Genomic DNA, 20,521 nt, shown 5'->3' on the forward strand with positions numbered 1-20,521 from the left:
GGAGTAACAGGCACAAATTTGAACATAGGAAGTTCCTTCTAAACATGAGTAGGCACTTCTTTAATTTAAGGGTGCTGGACCCCTGGAGTAGGCTGCCCAGAGATGTGGTGGAGTCTCCATCTCTGGAGACATTCAAAACCCACCTGGATGTGTTCCTGTGTGACCTTCTTTAGGTGAATCTGACTTCTCAGGAGGGTTGGACTTGATCTCCAGAGGTCCCTTCCAACCACTACCATGCTGTGATTATTTTCCACATTCTGTGTGGGTCTTTTGGAAGCTCAAGGCCCTCTTAGATGGGAAAGCTGAGATTTTGTGGGAGCTGTGACCTTAATGTGTTTCCTTTTTCGCACAGTGGGAAGAGATCGGTGAGGTGGATGAGAACTATGCTCCCATACACACCTACCAAGTGTGCAAGGTGATGGAACAGAATCAGAACAACTGGCTTCTGACCAGCTGGATCTCTAATGAAGGGGCATCCCGCATCTTCATCGAGCTCAAATTCACCCTGAGGGACTGTAACAGCCTTCCAGGAGGACTGGGGACGTGCAAGGAGACTTTCAACATGTATTACTTTGAGTCAGACGACGAGGACGGGAGGAAGGTGAGAGAAAACCAGTACATCAAGATCGACACCATCGCTGCCGACGAGAGCTTCACCGAGCTGGACCTTGGCGACAGAGTCATGAAGTTAAACACGGAGGTGAGAGACGTTGGGCCCCTCAGCAAGAAGGGCTTTTACCTGGCTTTCCAGGACGTGGGGGCCTGCATCGCCCTGGTCTCTGTGCGCGTGTACTACAAGAAGTGCCCCTCGGTGGTCCGCAACCTGGCTCGCTTCCCCGACACCATCACGGGAGCAGACTCCTCGCAGCTGCTGGAGGTGGCCGGCGTCTGCGTCGACCACTCGGTGACAGAGGAGGCCCCCAAGATGCACTGCAGCGCTGAGGGGGAGTGGCTGGTGCCCATCGGGAAGTGCCTGTGCAAGGCAGGCTATGAGGAGAAGAACAACACCTGCCACGGTAAGGGCCTGCGGGGGCTGCCCGGGGGCTGCCCGGCGCTGCCCGGCACTGCACGCAGCCTTGGCGTTCTGCGCTCCCCTGGCACCGGGGACTGCTTGAGTGGGCGGCGATGGGCTGGCTCCTCACTTCCACCGAGGTCCTTTGGCTGTGCCAGGGTGAAGGCAGAGGTCCTGGGTGGGTGTGGTGGGACTTGATGCCTTCTGGTGCGTTGAGGGCTGTGGAGAGGGAGAACCTAGCATGTCCCTTTTCCCTGCCAAGCACTGTGCTGTTTAAATCCTTACGTTGTTTTGCCTCGATATTGGGATTCCTTAGGAATGTTAGAAGCTCTGTTTCTTCAGCTTGATTTCCTCCTGTGCCAGGAAATGTTTGAAGTCTGTTTCCCTGTGCGAGATGTGTTTTGGTTTTGTATTTAAAGGAGACTGTTTTTCTCCCTTTCTCACTCTGTGGGGGGAATGAGGATTTGCTGTGGTGTGAGGTGATTGATTTTCCTCTCTGGTAAATAATTGAATTCAAAGCTGCTCAGCTGTTCAGAGTTAAGCCTAAATCCCTGCTGATAAAAATGCTTCCATGTATGCTGAGGTTTCACACAAGTAGCGGGCCAAGGTTCCTGAGCTGCTGCTTAGCACAGGTCTCCTGAACCATCAGGGACTTTGGCAGGAGAGCTGGGGTATCTAAAGCCCAGGACTGGAAAAAGGCGGCTTTCAAAGAAGCACAAGGTCCTCTAAGGGTGGATAATCAGGGCTGTAACAACCCCATGAGCACTGCAAGCTTGGGGCAGAGTGGCTGAAAATTGCCCAGCAGAGAAGGACTTGGGGATGTTGATCCACAGATGGCTAAAGGTGAGCCAGTGTGTGCCCAGGTGGGCAAGAAGGCCGCCAGCATCCTGGCCTGGATCCAAAAGGGCAGGAATTGTCCCCCTGGACTCAGCACTGGTGAGGCCACACCTGGAGTCCTGGGTTCAGTTTTGGGCCTCACACTCCAGTAAGGACATTGAGGGGCTGGAGCTGGTCCAGAGAAGGGCAACAAAGCTGGTGAAGGGTGTGGAGAACAGGGCTGGGGAAGAGCAGCTGAGGGGCCTGGGGTTGTTTATCCTGGAGAAGGGGAAGCTGAGGGGAGACCTCATTGCTCTCTACAACTCCATGAAAACAGGGTTCGTCCAAGGAGGGGCTTGGTCTCCTCTCCTTAGTATGAGAGGAGAGGAAATGGCCTCAGGTTGCACCAGGAGAGGTTTAGGTTGGATATGAGAAGGAGCTTCTTGACTGAAAGGGTTCTCAAAGCCTGGAACAGGCTACCCAGAAAAGTGGTTGAATCCCCATCCCTGGAGGTGTTTCAAAGGGGCACAGGAATGTGGTGCTGAGGGCCATGGTTTAGCACCAGACTTGCTAGAGTTAGAGAATGGTTGGACACAATCTTAAAGGTCCGTTCCAACCAAAGGGATTCTCTGATCCTATCTCATTTTATCACTCAATTTATTACATGCTTACTTATAAATTTTGCCCTCCTGTCATGAAAGGTTCATCTTAAAACTTGTTTGGACATAAAAAGAGGGGGAAAAAACTGAAAAAAGTATTTGAATGAAGCAGTACACTCAGGGTTGCTTTTTCTGTACATCTGGCTGTAGACCCTCCTGAGTGGTGTTTGCAGTGTTAGGGCAGAGCAGAGCTCAGTGCATCTCCAGAGCAACCTCTGGCCTTGATCCTTTAGTCCTTATTCAAACACTGTGCCCCTGAGGATCACACACTTCAAGTCTCCTCAAGGGTTGACTTGAAGAGAAACACATGGGGATGGTTATTTTTGGAGGAACAGCTTGTGGGGTGTGCTTTCTGACCAGGAGTGTCTCCTTCACCTGAAGGTGGTCTCCTCTGGACCCTTTCCAGCAGCTCCATGTCCTTCTTCTGCTGGGGGCACCAGAACTGGATGCAGTGCTGCAGGTGGGGTCTCAGCAGAGTAGAGCAGAGGTCAGAATCCCCTCCTTGTCCTGCTGCTCTCACTGCTTTGGATGCAGCCCAGCACACAGCTGCCTTCTGGGCTGCCAGAGACCATTGCTGGCTCATGGTGAGTTGGTCATCAACTGACACTGCCAACTCCTTCTCCAGGCTTTTCTTGAGCCACTCCTCACCCAGCCTGGATTTGTGCTTGGGATTGCCCCAACCCGGGTGCAAGACCTTGTAAAAATCCACATAGTTTGAGTTCAGCACTGCCTGGCTGTCTGTACAGCCAACACATTGCACAAGGAGATCAGACCACGTCATATTTACAACCTGAGTGTCCCCAGTGAGAAGAATTGCTCAGCTGTGTCTGTCAGTGCCTTCTTCAAACAGGAACCCTGCTGACAAGATGATGAATTCAGAGCATCAGTGCCAATTAATGATTTGTAGGCAAAAGGGATTTCAATGGTGCACATATTTGTGAGGGTAACTGGGATTTACATCACCTCTAATAAGAGAGTGTAGCCTGGCTCTGTCCAGATGTGCCACTGGAGCTTGGAAAATGTCATCTTTGAGGGAGAAATTTGAATAAACAAAGTCAGGCCTGAGTGTTCCCTGAAGCACAGTCACTAATAAGCTGCTTCTACCTAAGTGGAAGCAAGCAGGGAGACTGCTGGTGAGCTGCACCCAAGTGATTTACAAAGCAAAGGTCAGAAGTTATTTAGGTGTTTGTCAGAGCTACAACCACAGAGTGCTGAGACCATCCCTGTGTCAGCCAGGAGCAGGGAGAGCCTTTCACAAACACCAGTCAGGCCATCTGGCAGAGAAAAACACAGAGCATCTATAAGCACATAGAGTTCTTGATGTTATTTATTCTGCTTAAAGAATCATGGAGTTGTTTGGGTTGGAAAATACCTCTAAGATCATCCAGTCCAGCCATCAACCCAACACCACCATGGCCAGTACACCATGTCCCCAAGTGCCACATCCACACATCCACTTTTATTCTGGATGGAATGAAAACTCATTGACACAGGTCAGCTGACACAGATCAGAAGTTCAGATGCCAAAGCAGATCTTGGGGTGATTTTGTTCCTGGCTGAATGGTGTGGTTGGTAAGTCTGAAGGACAGGATGGGGCTGTCCAGAGGGACCTGGGGGGGGGGTGGAGAGGTGGGCTGAGGAGAATCTCATCAGGTTCAACAAGGCAAAGTGCAAGGTCCTGCACCCAGGTCAGAGTGACTTTTGAGATCAATCCAGGCTGGGGGATGATGAGGTTGAAAGCAGCCCTGCAGAAAAGGACTTGTGGGTGCTGGTGGGTGAGAAGCTGGACATGAGCCAGCAATGGGCACTGGCAGCCCAGAAAGCCAGTGGCAGCCTGGGCTGCATCCAAAGCAGCATGGCCAGCAGATGGAGAGAGAGGATTCTGCCCCTCTGCTCTGTTCTGGTGAGACCTCAGCTGCAGTGCTGAGTCCAGCTCTGAGGTCCTCAACACAAGAGGGACATGGACCTGCTGGAGAGGGTGCAGAGGAGGCTACCAAGATGATCAGAGGGCTGGAGAACCTCTGCTATAGGGATAGGCTGAAAGAATTGGGGCTGTTCAGCCTGGAGAAGAGAAGGCTCCTGGGTGACCTTAGAGCTGCATTTCAGTATCTGAAGGGGACCTACAGGAAGGCTGGGGAGAACTGTTTAGAAGGGATGTAACAGAGACCCTGTGCCTGGAGACATTCGATATCAAACTTGATGTGTCCTTGGGCAGCCTGCTCTAGTTGGAGGAGTCCTTGCTGAGTGCAGGGGATTGGAGTAGATGACCTTTGAGGGTCCCTTCCAACCCAGTGCAATCTGTGACTCTGATGGGGGTGAAGCAGAGGTACTCCTCTTCCTCTCAGAGTGGTGCAATCAGCGCAGACACTGAAGGCCTTTGCTCAGAGCTGTGATTGCCCTCTTGCTGATCAGCACTTGGCAGGGCTATTTGGAGAGAATTGTTTGGGGTTGATTTTTGGTTTTCTCAGCTGTGTGGGAGCAGGCAGGCAGAGGTAGTGCTCTTCTCAGCCTGTGAGTAGAAGGCACCATCTGGGCCGGGCTGGGAGGCAAGTGAGGGCTGGCAGACATGCTGATGGTACAGGCAGGGCTGCTGACTGTGGTGCTTCTGTGTCTGCACAGCAGCTGTCCTAGGGGCATGACTTGTGAGTGACACACAGGGCTGGTACCACAAACAAACCCTGAATCCTGACCAAATCTCTCTGTGTGCTCTCCTCAGGTGGTGAGGCTGCAGCTCAGCATCTGCCTTCCCTGGCCCTTTATTTTTAGGAAATAGAACCATGCTGCTGCACATGTATAAATTCTTTTGCACCTCGGATTTTGCTCCAAAGCATCCAGTGTTTCTGGGCTTTGCATCTGATGTAGGTGCAGACGTGGGACAACTTTTCTTCACTCCCCTCCAAAATTTGTTTGCCTGTCTCTTCCCCATAGGTACTGCCCAGAAAGCTTGTGGAGTCTCCTTCTCTGGAGAGATTCCAAAACTGCTTGGACATTCTGATCATAGAATGGTTCAGGTTGGAAAGAACCTCCAAAGGTCATCCAGTCCAATCCCCCCACAGTTAGCAGGGACATCTTCCACTAGATCAGGTTGCTCAGAGCCTTTTCCATCCTCAGCTTGAATATCTCCAGGGATGTGGCCCCAACTCCCTCCCTGGGCAACCTGTTGCAGTGTTCCAGCACCCTCATGGTGCAGAACTTGTTCTTAACATCCACTCTAAATCTGCTTTTCCCTCATTTCAAACCATTGCACCTCATCCTGTCACTGCAGGCCTTTGGAAACAGTTCCTCTGCAGCCTTCTTGTAGCCCCCTTCAGGTACTGGAAGGCTGCTATTAGGTCTCCCTGGAGGCTTCTCTTCTGCAGGATGCAGCTCCCTCAGCCTGTCCTCACAGCAGAGGTGCTCCAGTCCTCTGATCATTTTATGCTGTTCTCTGGACTCACTCCATCAGGTCTATGTCCTTCCTGTGTTTAGGGTTCCAGAGCTGGATGCAGTACTCCAGGTGAGATCTGGGCAACCTGCTGTGGGAGACTCCACTTTGGCAGGGAGGTTGGAGTTGATAAGATCCCTTCCAACCCCCACCATTCTGTGCTTCTGGGAAGTCTCTCTCTAAACTCCTTGTTATGGATGCTAGATGCAGCTAAATTCTGTTTGTCTTCTGGGAGATTTCTTAGCTAGGACTCGGGTGAATAAGGCAAGTCTGCTGTTACCCTTGTGGTGGAGTGGAAAACAAGAAAAAGCCAGGGATATAAATAAATACATAACAAAAAAAACCCTTTTTAATTGTTCTACTGGGAGGTGATTACATGGCAAGCAAAACATTGATGGAAATATTCAGTACATGGAAAATACTGAATTTGGAACTAGAGTTGCCCCCTCTGGGGAGGTCTTTGCCCATCCTTCATACTTCTCGTGCGTTTTGCTGATTAAAATCAAATTGGTTGGGAGTGGAGCATGGAAGGTGTTTAGATAATTATCAGCTGGAGTGCCTGGTTCATTTTAATTAGACACAAAACCAGCCAGTGTCAGAGGTAGCTGCAGTTTTTGGCAGCAGGTTGTGTGGTGTCTGTCCAGAGGTATGGACAAGCACCTGGATGCTGCATCTCAGCAACAGGCAGCTGGGACTGCAGGGGGTATGGGGATGTTCTCTAGAGAGCTATGAGCATGGCTAGGGCCAAAGAGTGCTGGATGGCAGAGTTAAAGCCAGTTGATGACTGGTCACCAGTGGTGTTCCTCGGGGCCCAGTGCTGGGGACAGTTCTGTTTAATGTCTATATCAATGATCTAGGTGAGGGGATTGAGGTAACCTCACTATGACAATAAGATGGCTATCAGTGTTGATCTGCTGGAGGGTAGGAAGGCTCTGCGGAGGGACCTGGCCAGGCTGGACCAATGGCTCAAGGTCAGCTGTATGACATTCAACAAGGTCAAGTGCTGGGTCCTGAACCTCTGGGTCACAACAACCTCATGAATGCTCTAGGCTTGGGGCAGAGTGTCTGGAAACTGCCCAGGAGAAAAAGACCTGGGGGTGTTGATTGGCAGTTAGCCTAGGATGAGCCAGGCTGTGCCCAGGTGAGCAAGAAGGCCACCAGCATCCTGGTCTGGATTGGCAGTGGTGTGGCCATTTGGGCTAGGGAAGGGATTGTCCTTCTGGACTCAGTACTGGTGAGGCCACACTTTGAGTCCTAGGTTCAGTTTTAGGCCACTCACTCTTGAAGGACATTGAAGGGCTGGAGCATGTCCAGAGAAGGGCAACAAAGCTGGTGAAGGGTCTGGAGAACAGGGTTGGTGAGGAGCAATTGAGGCAACTGAGGTTGTTTAGTCTGAAGGAGGCTGAGTAGAGACCTCATTGCTCTCTACAACTGCCTGAAAAGAGGCTGGAGTGAGGTGAGGATTGGGCTCTTCTCCCTAGGAACAAGTGACAGGAAGAGAGGAACTGGCACCAGATTTGGCAGTTTTGGTGGTTGGAGTGGATGATCTTAGAATTGCTTTCAACCTAAACCCCCTGCTTCTCTTGTCTGATCTGGACCTGTCAAGGTGTTCTGTTCTGCACCTGCAATCATTAACAGGAGCAGGGAAGCGTTTTCCACAGATCTAAGCTGTGTTGCAGCAGAATTGATTCAGTATTGCTTTTATCTTGGCTGTGTGTTTGCCCTCCTGATCAGAGGCACGGCATCTGTGGGTGTGCAGTGTATCATGCTTGGCTAATGAGTTGGAACCTTCTGCACTACCTTCTACATTTGTAACCCTGGTGCCTGAAATTGCATCAGGGGAGGTTTAGATTGGAGATGAGGAAAACATTTCTTTGCTGCAAGAGTAGTTAGGGATTGGAACAGAGGCTGCCTGTGGAGGTGGTGGATTCGCCATCCCTGGAGGTGTTCAAGAAATGTGTGGCATGGCACTTCGGGACATGGTTTAATGTCCGTGGTGGTGTTGAGTTGAAGGCTGGACTCAGAGCCTTGTTGAGTCTGACCTTGAATATCTGCAGGGATGGGGCCTCAACTCCCTCCCTGGGCAGCCTCTTGCAGTGTTCGAGCACCCTCACGTTGCAGAACTTGTTCCTAACGTCCAATCTAAATCTGCTCTTCTCTCATTTCAAACCACTCCAAACCACTTCCCCTCATCCTGTCGCTGCAGGCCTGTGGAAGCTCTCCCTCTGCAGCCTTCTTGTAGCCCCTTCCAGGTACTGGAAGACTGCTCTAAGGTCTTCTCGGAGCTTTCTCTTCTCCAGGCTGAACAAGCCCAGCTCCCGCAGCCTGTCTCATAGAAGAGGTGCTGCAGCCCCTGATCATCTTTGTGGCCCTCTTCTGGATGCCATTGGCCTTCTGTGTTGTGGCCTTGCTCAGACCCAGCTTGCTTATTGATTGTGGGAGTTCCAAGCGTTTAAGGACTCTGGCGCAATATTAAGTGCAGGACTGCTGTGAATTTAATTGCTTTAAGATGTGGCTTTCCCCAGCTGTCTAGTCTGTCCTGTTGCTGGCTCTGCAGAGCTGGATAGCTTGGCCATGAGCTCATGAGACTGATGGAGGGCTTGTCCTGATGCTCTTCTAGCCTGGGGACAGATAAGACATGAGTTCTGTGCCTGCATGGGGATTTGTAGCAGAAGGGTGGCTGCAACCTCTCTGGCTGCCCAGGCTCTGCCAAAGCTTATTTGTCAGAACTCTCATTCCACCTAACTTATGGTAGATGATATAAGTTATGTCATTCTGTGAAGATGATGAGTTATCATCCCTGGATGTGTTCAGGAAACATGTGGCCATGGCACTGTGGGACATGGTTTAATGGCCATGGTGGTCTTAGGTTGATGGTTGGGCTGTATCCTAGAGGTCTCTTCTAAATGAAACAATTCTGTGATGATTAGAGGGCTGGTGCACCTCTGCTATGAAGGCAGGCTGAGACATTTGGGGTTCTTCAGCCTGTATATGGAGCCACCATGATCTTTATTGCTCACCAGAACCGTGGTTACCGTCCTCCAAGTGAAATGGCTGCCTCCTGAATGGTCAGTTGTGCTTCAATCACAGGATCAGAGGATATTAGGAGTTGGAAGGGACCTCTGGAGATCTTTGAGTCCAACCCCCTGCCAGAACAGGACCATAGGATCTAGCACAGGTTGCACAGGAACACATCCAGATGGGTCTTGAAAGTCTCCAGAGAAGGAGACTCCACAACCTCTCTGGGCAGCCTGCTCCAGTGCTCTGTGACCCTTATAGTAAAGAAGTTTTTCCTCACATTGAGGTGGAACTTCCTGTGCTGTAGTTTTTAATTCCCCAAATATTGCCATTTGAGGTCTTGCCCTGGGTTGGCCAGTCTGTCATTCCATCACAGTGGTGATCAGAGGTCACAGTATAGCCTTCAAAAGCTGCCTAGAAAGGAAGCTTTTTAATTGCTGCAGAGCTGAAGGGAAAGCTGCTCCTGACCAGCTCATTTGGTATTCAGTGGAAGCAGCCTGCAGGCTGCAGCTTCCTAGCTCCCAGCTGCTTTGCAGAGAGCCTGCAAGGCAGGCAGTGACAGAGGCAGGGCTGTGGACTTCATCACTGCTGAGGCTCTATGTGGGCTTGAGGAGCAGCAGCGATGATGGGATTTGGGACAGGAGCCAGCCTTTTATTCATGTAAATCCAAGGCAATCGGGCATGTTAATTACTGGAAGAAATCCACAGCAGAGAAGAAAGAATTCAGGAGGATAGGGAGGTGCCATGGTTAATTGCCAAGGTCCATGGTTGCCCCATGACCTGGTGGGATTTCCTTCATTGCTATGGTTGACTTGCAACAGATTGAGTATTATCTATCCAGGAGGAAACCTCCTGAGCCAAGTGTCTGCAGAGGTAATTTGAGGTAAAAATGACTGGAGGCTCGGAGTGCTGTGGGAAAGCCACTCACAGGATCCTCCAGTTCCAAGCCAGATGCTGCTTAGGGCTTTTGTGTGCACGTTGGTGTGGCTGATAGGTCAAGAGAGGTTCTCCTCTGCTTGTACTCTGCCCTGGTGAGACCACATCTGGAGTATTGTGTCCAGTTCTGGGCACCCAGTTCAAGAGGGACAGGGAACTTCTGGAGAAAGTTAAATGCAGGGCCACAAAGATCATGAGGAACATCTCTCTTGTGAGAACAGGTTGAGAGTCCTGAGGCTGTTAATCTTGGAGAAGAGCATCCTGAGAGGGGATCTGATCAATGCTGATCAGTGTCTAAAGGATGGGGGGTCAAGAGAATGGGGCTGGACTTTTTTATGTGGTGCCCACTGATAGGACAAGGGGACAACAGGCACAAACTGGAACCCAGAAGGTTTCACTTAAACATGAGGAGAAATTTCTCTGCTGCACGGGTGCTGGAACCTTGGAACAGGCTGCCCAGAGAGGTTATGGAGTCTCCTTCTCTGTAGTCCTTCAAAACCCCTAGATCTGTTTGCCCAGGATCACAATGTCCAGGTGGGTTTTGAAGGACTTCAGAGAAAAGGACTGTGGATGGTCTCTGGAGGTCCCTTCCAATTTCCACATTGCTGTGATGCTGTGTGCTGATAAGGACAAGTGTACAGATGGTTGGATTTCACTTCCTGTCCCACCTGGTTTGGAGACTGCTTTTGTTGCCTGAACAATTGATGGTCTTTTAGTGGCAGAGCAGGTGAGTGGCAGGAGATTCATCCTTGAAGTAACATGCATGGAAATGACTACAAACCTAGAACCATGGAATTGTTTGGGTTGGAAAAGCTCTCCAAGATCATCGAGTCCAACCTTCAACCCAACACCACCACAGCCATTATACCATGTCCAAAAGTGCCATGTCCACAAATTTCTTCATCACCTCCCATGACAGTGACTCTGCCACTTCCCTTGGCAACCTCTGCAGAAGAAGGCAGATGTTTGCCTTTCAAAATGATTTCTCTCTCTCCCTTGCCTACCCAAGTTTTCAGTCAGACTCAGCTAAAAGCTTTTCTCCCATTCCTGTGCATGAGGCTGGCCCCCATTATTTATTTATTTGTGAAGCCTTTGTGGGTTTCTGTTTGCTTTGGGTTGTTTTATTTATTTATTTTTAGCAGAGCTTTTACATGATTTTTTCCCTGCTCTCACAGTTCAAGCATGATTTAATCTGTCAAAACTCGTTTGCTTAGCTGCCCTTGACTGTCTTGCATACTTCCACTAAAAGAGGGCACTCAACCTTCCAGGCATGCTGCTGCCCGGATGAATCAAGTGTCACAGCAGCCAGGACCTGCTCTGCTGTGGTGACAGCCACAGCATCCTCCGACAGAGCCCACAGCAGGGAGTGTAGACTGGGTAATGCCTGCAGTCGTGGCTGGGGTCACAGCACTGTGGGCCCACACAGGCAGATGCAGGCAGCTATAAGCTCCACAGATGTAATCCATCACTCATGTGCAAAGCTAGTTTGGTCCAGACCTGAGAGTCTAAAATCACAGAATTGTTTAGGTTGGAAGAGAACTCTAAGATCATCAAGTGAACCATCAACCTAACACCACCATGGCCACTAAACCACGCTCCCAAGTGCCATGTCCACACATTTCTTGAACACCTCCAGGGATGGTGACTCTACCACCTCTCTGGACAGTCTTTTCCAGTGCCTGACCACTCTTGCAGTGAAGAATTTTTTCCTAATCTCCAACCTAAATGTCCACTGCACAATTTGAGGCCGTTTCCTCTCCTTCTGTCACCTGTTACTAGGGAGATCTTAAAAGGGCTTTTCCAAGCCCATGGATTCTATGATTCTACAGTGTGCTCCTTGCACAAGGAGTAGGAAAGAAGTTTCCAGTCACTCCTCACTCTTACTACAGTTGAAAATGACTTGCCAGTCCTTGGATCCTGCTTGGAGGACTTGGTGCATGCTAGGAAGCCTCTCCCCAGGTGCTGCTGCAGCGCTGTGTGCTCAACACCTGGCATCCTCCTCAGCTCTGGGTCTCATCTTCTCGATGCGCCAATACCTCAATACTCAGCAGTCAGGTCAAACACCTCCTGGGCCTGCTTTTGCTGCTGTGCTACGTGGGGTTTTCACTCTGTGGTGTGTGGGATGGCTGCCAGCTGGAAATGTGGTGCCTGGGGACAAGTGCAATGATTGTGTGAGTCTGCTATTGAGTGAGCTCTGAGCATGGCTTATGGCATTGACAGCAGCTCTGTCACCCTGATGGGGAAGGCCACCAGTCACGCACTGCCTTGGAGATGGTGTCTGCGAGGGGCAGGGGTAAATGGGGGGACAGTGCCCTCTGCCAGACCACGGAATTACAGTGGTAGGGTTGGAAGGGACCTCTAGACATCATTTAGTCCAGCAAGTCAGATTCACCTAAAGAAGACCACACAGCAACACACACAGGTGGGTTTTGAATGTCTCCACAGATGGAGACTCTACCACGTCTCTGGGCAGACTGCTCCAGAGCTTCAGCACCCTTAAATTAAAGAAGTTCCTCCTCATGTTTAGATGGAACTTCTAATGTTCTAGTTTGTTACCCATTGTCCTGTCACTGGGCTCCACTGAACAAAAACCCACCTGGATGTGTTCCTGTGTGACCTGTCCTAGGTGATCCTGCTCTGTCAGGGGTGTTGGACTTAATGATCTCCTGAGATCCCTTCCAACCCCTAACATTCTGTGATTCTGTGTGACAGTCGTGCTGCAGTTATGTCTGTTGGACATCTCAAGTCTGCAGAGACCTTGTGGACTTTAGTTGGAGGCAGGTTGTCCCTGCCTGAGCGGTGCTGGCAGATGGATGAGAAGATGTGGACAGCCAAGCAGGAACACTTCTGGCTGTGGAGTCTCTGTCTGTGCTTGTGCATTGCGTGTGGGGACACAAAACCAACCTGGGCTGTAACCAGAGAGAAACAAAAACATTCTGTGTGTAGTAAAGGCTTCTGTTTTGTAGAAATTCCATTTTTAGGTGTTCTAATGATTGATTTCCCAGATGCCATTGGGAAAAGTGTGGGGCCACATTCAAATTAGCCTCATTGTTCTATAATATCTTGGTGGAGTAGAAGGTTAATTAGTACCATAGGCAATATGCATTATTCATCACAACAATCCTGCTTTTCTTCTGCTGGGCTGTTGTGCTGCTGCAAATGTTTTCCCTTGCAAGAATGAATCCTTGCTATAGTATTTTTCATCCTGCCACATCATGGTTGTGATTACATAAATTATGTGGGCCCTCTGATGCTGCTGAGGTGTCAAATGACTTCGATTCTGGTGTTTAACTTATGTCTTGCTTGGGCAGAGGCTTCCAGGACAATAGGTGGTACAAATGATTTTCATAGAACCATAAAATCGTTTTGGTTGGATTCAAGATCATTGATTCCAACCATTAACCCAATACCACTATGGCTGTTAGACCATGTGCCCAAGTGCCATGTGCACATGTTTCTTGATGCCTCCTGGGCAGCCTGTTCCAGTCTTTGAGAACCTTTTCAGCCAAGAGGATTTTTTCTAACATCTAACCTAAACCTCCCCTGGTGCAACTTGGGGCCATTTCTTCTATTCCTATTGGAGCTAGGGAGAAGACACCACCTCCCACCTGGCTCCTGCCTCCTTTCAGGAGGTTGAAGAGTTACCAAAGTTATCAGCCACAGCCCAATCCAGCCTTGAAGTCCTGACCTCATGTTGCTGCTACAGTCCTATGGCTGCTTACAGCATCCCAGTACAGATCTCAGGCATCTCTATTCCCACCTTGGGGGTTGATGCTGAAGAAAGCTCTTTCTAGCAAGGCTCCTTCAAACATAAGGGTGAAATATGAGGTGCCCATGGCTACCTCCTAGTTCGAGGGTTCCTGCCACTTGCTCTGGAGTCTACTGAAAACTGAAGCTGCAAGCAGAGGAGATGCTGACTGACCAGTTTGCACAAGGTCCAGTGAGTGGTGGCTTTAACTTGTAGAGCCTGTTTGTGGTGCAGAGAGTTTGGCCTTTCTCGGTTTGAGACCAGCACTCCCTTGTCCTCAGCTGGTAATGAGTCCACTAGCGAAGAGTGGTGTAGGAGGAGGAGTTCCACAACGATGTGATTCATCTGATCCTCCCCTTCTCTAAAGGTAATGCACTTTCACCTCCTAGATCCTGCTGCCTTCCCTGTCCAGCATGCAGAAGGTTGAGTCGCTCCCATACCCTGAGATTACAGTGCTGCAGGTGCCTATGGCTTCCAGAACAGCACTTGGAAAGCAGGGCGAGCTGCAGTGATCCCTCTCTGCCACATTGCCTACCTTAAAACATGAGTCCGAAAGAGCTCTGCCAGGTCTTTCACTGCTCTCTGGGCTGCATCAAAAGCAGTGTGGCCAGCAGATGGAGAGAGCTGATTTTGCCTCTCTGCTCTGGTGAGAACTCACCTGCAGTGCTGTGTGCAGCTCTGGGGTCCCCAACACAAGAAGGACATCAACCTGATGAAGCAGGTCCAGAGGAGCGCCATGAAGGATGATCAGAGGGCTGGAGAACCTCTGCTATGGGGACAGGCTGAGAGAGTTGGGGCTGTTCAGCCTGGAGAAGAGAAGGCTCTGGGGAGCCCTGACAGCTGCATTTCAATATCTGAAGGGGACCTACAGGAAGACTGGGGAGGGACTGTTTAGAAGGGCCTGTGGTGATAAGACGAGGGGCAATGATTTGAAACTGGAGCAGGAAAGATTTAGGTTGGACATCAAGAAGTTTTGGACCATGAGAGTGGTGAAATACTGGAACAGGTTGCCCAGGGATGTGGTGTGAGGCCCCATCCCTAGAGATGTGGACTTGATGATTATAGCCTGAAATTGTGCCGGGGAGGATATTAGGAAAAATGTCTTTGCTGCAAGAGTGATCAGGGATTTGAACAGGCTGTCCAGGGGGGTGGTGGAGACACCATACCTGGAGGTGTTCAATAAATGTGTGGACATGGCACTCTGGGACATGGCCAAGGTGGTCTGGGGTTATGTTTGGACTGGATGATCTTAGAGTGCTTTTCCAACCCAAACAATTCTATTGTTCTGTAATTCTTAAAGGTATTTCCCAACCCAAACAATTCCATGCTTCTCTGATAAGATGGTGTGGCCTCCTCACACAGCTGGACACACCTTCTCCAGTGACACTGTGCTGGTGGTGCCCCAGGGAAGTATTGTGCCCTGAGGTGGCTGGAGGCTACAGCATGGCAGGGTTCTACCTTAAGCACCAGCAGCTGCCCTCAGCCCCCCAGGAGTGCTCCAGTTTCTGTTGTGCTTGCATCCACCAGCCGACGTTTTCCGGCCACCCTGACTCACTTCCCTTCCACTCCTCTTGTTGTGCTCTCTGCGTCGTTTTTCCCTCCCAGCCTTGTCCGTTGGAGGAACAGCGCACCCAGCTTAGGTGACTGCCTTGCTACTGATTTCCCAGCTGGAACCAGGAGGGGTTTGAAGGGCAGGATTTCTGCAGTCTGGTGCAGAACTCATGGCATTTGAAACTGGGGCAGGGGAGATTCAGTTTGGACATCAGGAGGAAGTTCTGCACAATGAGGGTAGTGAAGTGCTGGAACAGGTTGTCCAGACAGGTAGTTGAGACCCTGTCCCTGGCAACATTCAGGGTCAAACTTGATGTCTGGGCAGCCTGCTGTAGTTGGAGGTGCCCCTGCTGACTGCAGAGGGGTTGGACAAGATGACCTTTGAGGGTCCCTTCCAACCAGATGCAATCTGTGAATTTGTGAAGATGAGTAACCCTGGTGTGTCTGGGCCTTTCTGGGCAGTTTGGAACAGCTTTTCATCAAGAACAAACTTGAATATAAGAAGTTCCATTTAAACGTGAGGAGTAACTTCTTTAAGTTAAGGATGGTGGAGCCCTGGAGCAAGCTGACCAGAGAAGTGGTGGAGACTTCTCTGGAGGTGTTCCACACTGGCTATGTTCTTGTGTTACCTTCTTTAGGTGAACATGCCTTGGCAGTGGGTGTTGCACTCGATGGTATTTAAGTTTGAGGAAGGTAGATTTACACTGGAGATTAGGAAGAAATTCTTGACAGGGAGGGTGGTGAGACACTGTAGCAGGTTGCCCAGGGAGGTTGTGGATGCCCCCTCCCTGGAGGTGTCTGAGGCCAGGCTGGTTGAGGCCTGGAGCGACCTGGTCTAGTGGGAGGTGTCCCTGCCTATGGCTGGGGGCTTAGAACTGGATGATCTTTATGGTCTCTTCCAACCTAAACCATTCTACGAATCTGTGAATCTCCAGAGGTCCCTTCCAACCTCTACCATCATGTGAACAAGCAAGTGGATAAAGACCCAGACTCCACATGTCTGTAAAGCAATTAGGAGACATCTCTGGTCCTTGCTTTAGGTGCTGTCAGGAAGTAGACCAAGGAGAAGTCACAGGAATATAAAGAGGTGACAATGAATCATAGAATGGTTTGGGTTGGAGGGGACATCCAGTGAATGTTGTTCTTTCCCCCTGCTGATTACCCCCCTGCTTTCAAACAAGCAGCTGAGATGCCTTTCAGGAGACCTCGGCTCTTCCATGAAAACTGCATTTGGAGAGTCATTTGGATTGCTTCAGGTGAAAACAGAAGGGTATCCACACAGTGTTTGCTTGCAAGTTGATTATAGGCAGCAGAATAATGAGGTAAATTGTACCTAAGATATAATTATGTAAATCACCAGAAGTGGAGGGGATTTGTCAGCTTGGTCCTTAAGAGCCTCATCAATAACTGATGAGCTTCAGCAGACATGTGCCACGCGCAGACTGCTTTGGTGCACGCTGCTGAGGACATGAAGGCAAAGGAAATTTAGGTCTTTTTTAAGCTTTCTTGGGACAAAAACAATGACAAAAAGCTCACAGCAGTCAGTGGTGTGTGAATTCGGTGTTGTGGTGTAGATCAGCGTGGTTGAAAGTCTTAATGAGAGAAAATCTTCTGTGGATGCTGCGTCCATAGATCTCTGGAACAGCTAATAGGGGCAAAGACAAGACTGTGTGCCTGATAAATAATAGAAGAGCTTGGCTCCCTCCCCTTTCTCTTCTCAGGTTTACATGACATGAAGCACTGCTAGAAAAAGAAGTGTTCAGTCTGCACCAGAATATAGCAAAAACCATTGTTCTTCTGTTGCTGTTATCTTTTGCTTTTTGAAGTCCTTGGTCTGTTCATGGATTCGTAGATTCTTGAACGCCTCCAGGGAGGGGCCATCCACAACCTCCCTGGGCAGTTTGTTCCAGTGTCTCCCCACCCTCACTGTCAAGAATTTCTTCCTAATCTCCAGCCTCAATCTCCCCTCTTCCAACTCAAAGCCACTGCCCCTCTTCCTGTCACTACAAGTCCTTTCCAAAGCCCCTTTTGTTGTCTATAGGTGATGTTGCTGTCTCTATTTTGGTGGTGAGGAGACAAAGCAAAAAAAGGAATTGCCCAAGTCACGTAACGATGAGTGTGAAATCAAGCTTCCCAATCTTGTTCTTGCAAAACCATGTGTCCTTGAAGATGCAGTGACTGTTAGTCATTAGAATGACAGAATGGCTCAAGTTGGAAGGGACATCAGAGATCACCTAGTTCCAATCCCCCTGCCATGGGCAGGGACACCTATCAACTAGACTTGGTTGCTCAAGGCCTCATCTCACTTGGTCTGCAACACCCCCAGGTAGGAGGGATCCACAACCTCCCTGGTGACCCGTTCCGTATTTCATATTCTATATTAGACTGTAAGGAAGAGAAGGGAATGGTAAAATGCACGTGGCTTGAATTCCCATTCCAGGGTGAGTTCCTGGAATTCCTCAAGCTTGCTGGTGTGCCTCCCCCTCCAAGAAATGATGCCTAGTTCCTTAATTACACTTAGATACAGCTGTGTTAGTGGTGGAGTTTGAAGCTGCAGATTGAATTTAGTCCTGGAAGTGTTGTTAATCTGGAGAAATAAAAACGCCAAGGGTTTTTAATAGGGACTCCAGTTCATGTTTTTAAATGCTCAGAGGTGATTTAATGCCAAAGCAGCTGCTATAAATCTGCTCAGCCCCTCTGTGATTCTCTCCCAAGCATGTACCTCCCTGCAAGGGAACCTGGCTCACCCTCATTTCTAAGCTGTTTACTGCCTGCAGGAATTTGATGGACTCACACTATTGTTGTTAAAAGTTATTTACAGCAGAGGTGACCAGGGAGCTGAAGTGATGGTCTCTACATAGTGTAGATTGTCTGTGAAGTACCAGAGAAAAGCCCCAAGCACTGTTGTCATAGAACCATGGAATGGTTTGGGTTGAAAGGGACCTCAAAGATCATCTAGTTCATAGATTTCATGGAATTACTTGGGTTGGAAGGGACCTTAAAGATCATCCAGTTCCAATGCCTCTGCTGTGTGCACAGGTTGCTCAAGGCCTCATCCAACCTGGCCTTCAACACCTCCAGGGAGGGGGCATCCACAACCTCCCTGGGCAACCTGTTCCAGTATCTCACCTCCCACACTGGAAAGAATTTCTTCCTAATCTTCAGTCTCAATCTCCCCTCTTCCAGCTCAGAGCCATTGCCCCTCGTCCTGTCACTACAGGACCCAGCTTTCTTGTAGCCCTCTTCAGGTACTGGAAGGCTGCTCTGAGGTCTCCTTGGAGCCTTCTCTTCCCTTCGCTGAACAGCCCCAACTCTCTCAGCCTGTCCCTACAGGGGAGGTTCTCCAGCCCTCTTGTGTCCTCCTCTGGACCTGCTCCCGCAGCTTCTTGTGTTGAGGGCACCAGAACTGGACAATTCCCTACACCTTGATGCCTACATTCTGCTCAAAGTAGTCTGCAGGTAGAGTCTTACTGTCTGTTAAGCATCACAGGAGAGTTTTGGGCTTCTGTTTTGGGGGATTTTCCTGTGTTACAGCCTGTGCCTTGCTTCTTGATTTTTGTAAATGGAGCTGCTGTTGGTGCCACTACTTGGATCTTGCTAGTTGCAAGGCATTGAGTGATGGAGCTTTGTAGCTGCATTAGCCTGGCACGTTGAGGCTTCCTGCAGTGCTAAATGGAGTAGAAATATGCCATTGTTTTCATGAGAGCATTTGTTTATTCCTAAATAAGCTCTAGCCTTTTTTCCTGTGCCATTTTTGTTTTGCCTTTATTTATTTATTTATTTATTTATTTTTTCCCCAAACCAAACATGCTTTTCATAACAAATAATCAAAATGTTGTGTTTCAGATGACAAAAGCAGAGAATTTCTTGAGTTGTATTTGAATTTATGTATGTGAAACATATGGACTCATAGAATGGTTTGGCTTGTAGGGGACCTCAAAGGTCACCTAGTTCCAACCACCCTGTCCATGGGCAGGGACACCTTCCACTAGAGCAGGTTGCTCAAGGACTCAACCAGACTGGCCTTGAACACCTCCAGGGAGGGAACATCCCTGACATCCCAGGGTTCCAGTGTCTCACCACCCCCACTGGAAAGAATTTCTTCCCAGTCTCCAGTCTAACTCTCCTCTCTTCCAGCTCAAAGCCATTGCTCCTTGTCCTTTCATTCCATGCCTTTGTAAAAAGTCCTTCCTAAGCTCTCCTGTAGCCCCTTCATACTCTGGAATGCCACTCTAAGGTTTCCCCAGAGGCACCTTTTCTCCAGGCTGAAGAGTTCCAACCCTCTGAGCCTATCCTCATGGGTGGCTTGTTCCAGCCCTCTGATCATCTTGGTGGCATTCTATTGTATAGAAATCTTGGTGGCTTCTTCATTAAGCTCCTGTTGATGCAGCTTCTGTGGGCCTGTCATCATTTGCTCCAGATGAATTCTTTTTCTTGTTTAGTTTCTTTGTCTGGCAAAGCTGAGGAGGTCAGGACAGAGCTGCCTGCGTGTTCAGTGCCTGTCTGTAGCCAGGCTTATAGTAAATATTGTGGTTGAGAGGCAGTGGTGGCTACAGGGTAGCTAAATCACTGCAGTTGCTTCAGAGGAACAAAGAGAGGAATCTGTCCCAGCCTTGCAGATGAGGCAGTGTGGTGGTAATTAAAAAGATCTATGCTTCCCATGATCCATGAAGGAGGCTGCCTGGCCTTCCCTGGGGTGTTTCCTAAGTAAATAAAAGATGCTGATGGTTTCCTTGGCAGAGCAGCTTAAGGTCTGAGAGCAGTGCTTGCCATCAGCTCCTCTTCATTTGGTAGTGGCTGGCAAAGAAGGGAATGGGTACAGAGCTGAGCATTGGCACCTCTGCTCTTTCCAGCCAAGTCACCCTTTCCCTACTGCATCCAGCTCCATAGCCCTCGACACAGGAAGGACATGGAGCTGATGGAGGGGGTCTGGAGGAGGGCGATGAAAATGATTAGAGGGCTGGAGCACCTCTGCTATGAGGACAGGCTGAGGGAGCTGGAGCTGTTCAGAAGTTCAGGAGAAAAAGAGGATGAAGGGAGACCTCCTTGCTCTCTACAGCTCCCTGAAAGGTGATTGGAGTGAGGTAGGAGTTAGTATCTTCTCCCTAGTATCAGGTGATAGAAGGAGAGGAGATGGCCTGAAATTGTTCTGCAAGAGTGGTCAGGGATTGGAACAGGCTGCCCGTGGAGGTGGTGGAGTCGCCATCCCTGGAGGTGTTCAAGAAATGTGTGGGCATGGCACTTGGGGACATAGTTTAATGCCATGGTGGTGTTGGGTTGATGGTTGGACTGGATGAGCTTGGAGGTCTTTTCCAACCCAAACAATTTCATGATTCTAAGTGAGGGGCTGGTATGGC

General features: G+C 49.6%; 1 protein-coding gene across 1 annotated transcript in view; it reads left to right on the forward strand.

Moving 5' to 3' along the window:
- The first annotated feature begins 418 nt into the window (after window positions 1-418).
- Window positions 419-20,521, forward strand: part of EPHA5 (EPH receptor A5) — a 156,520-nt gene continuing 136,417 nt past the window's right edge. Inside the window, exon 1 of the mRNA XM_054383320.1 lies at window positions 419-1,016. Within this exon, the coding sequence (XP_054239295.1) occupies window positions 419-1,016 (598 nt within the window). The remainder of the gene's footprint in view (window positions 1,017-20,521) is intronic.

Source organism: Indicator indicator, chromosome 8 (genome assembly GCF_027791375.1).
Source record: "Indicator indicator isolate 239-I01 chromosome 8, UM_Iind_1.1, whole genome shotgun sequence".
Taxonomy (NCBI): Eukaryota; Metazoa; Chordata; class Aves; order Piciformes; family Indicatoridae; genus Indicator; species Indicator indicator.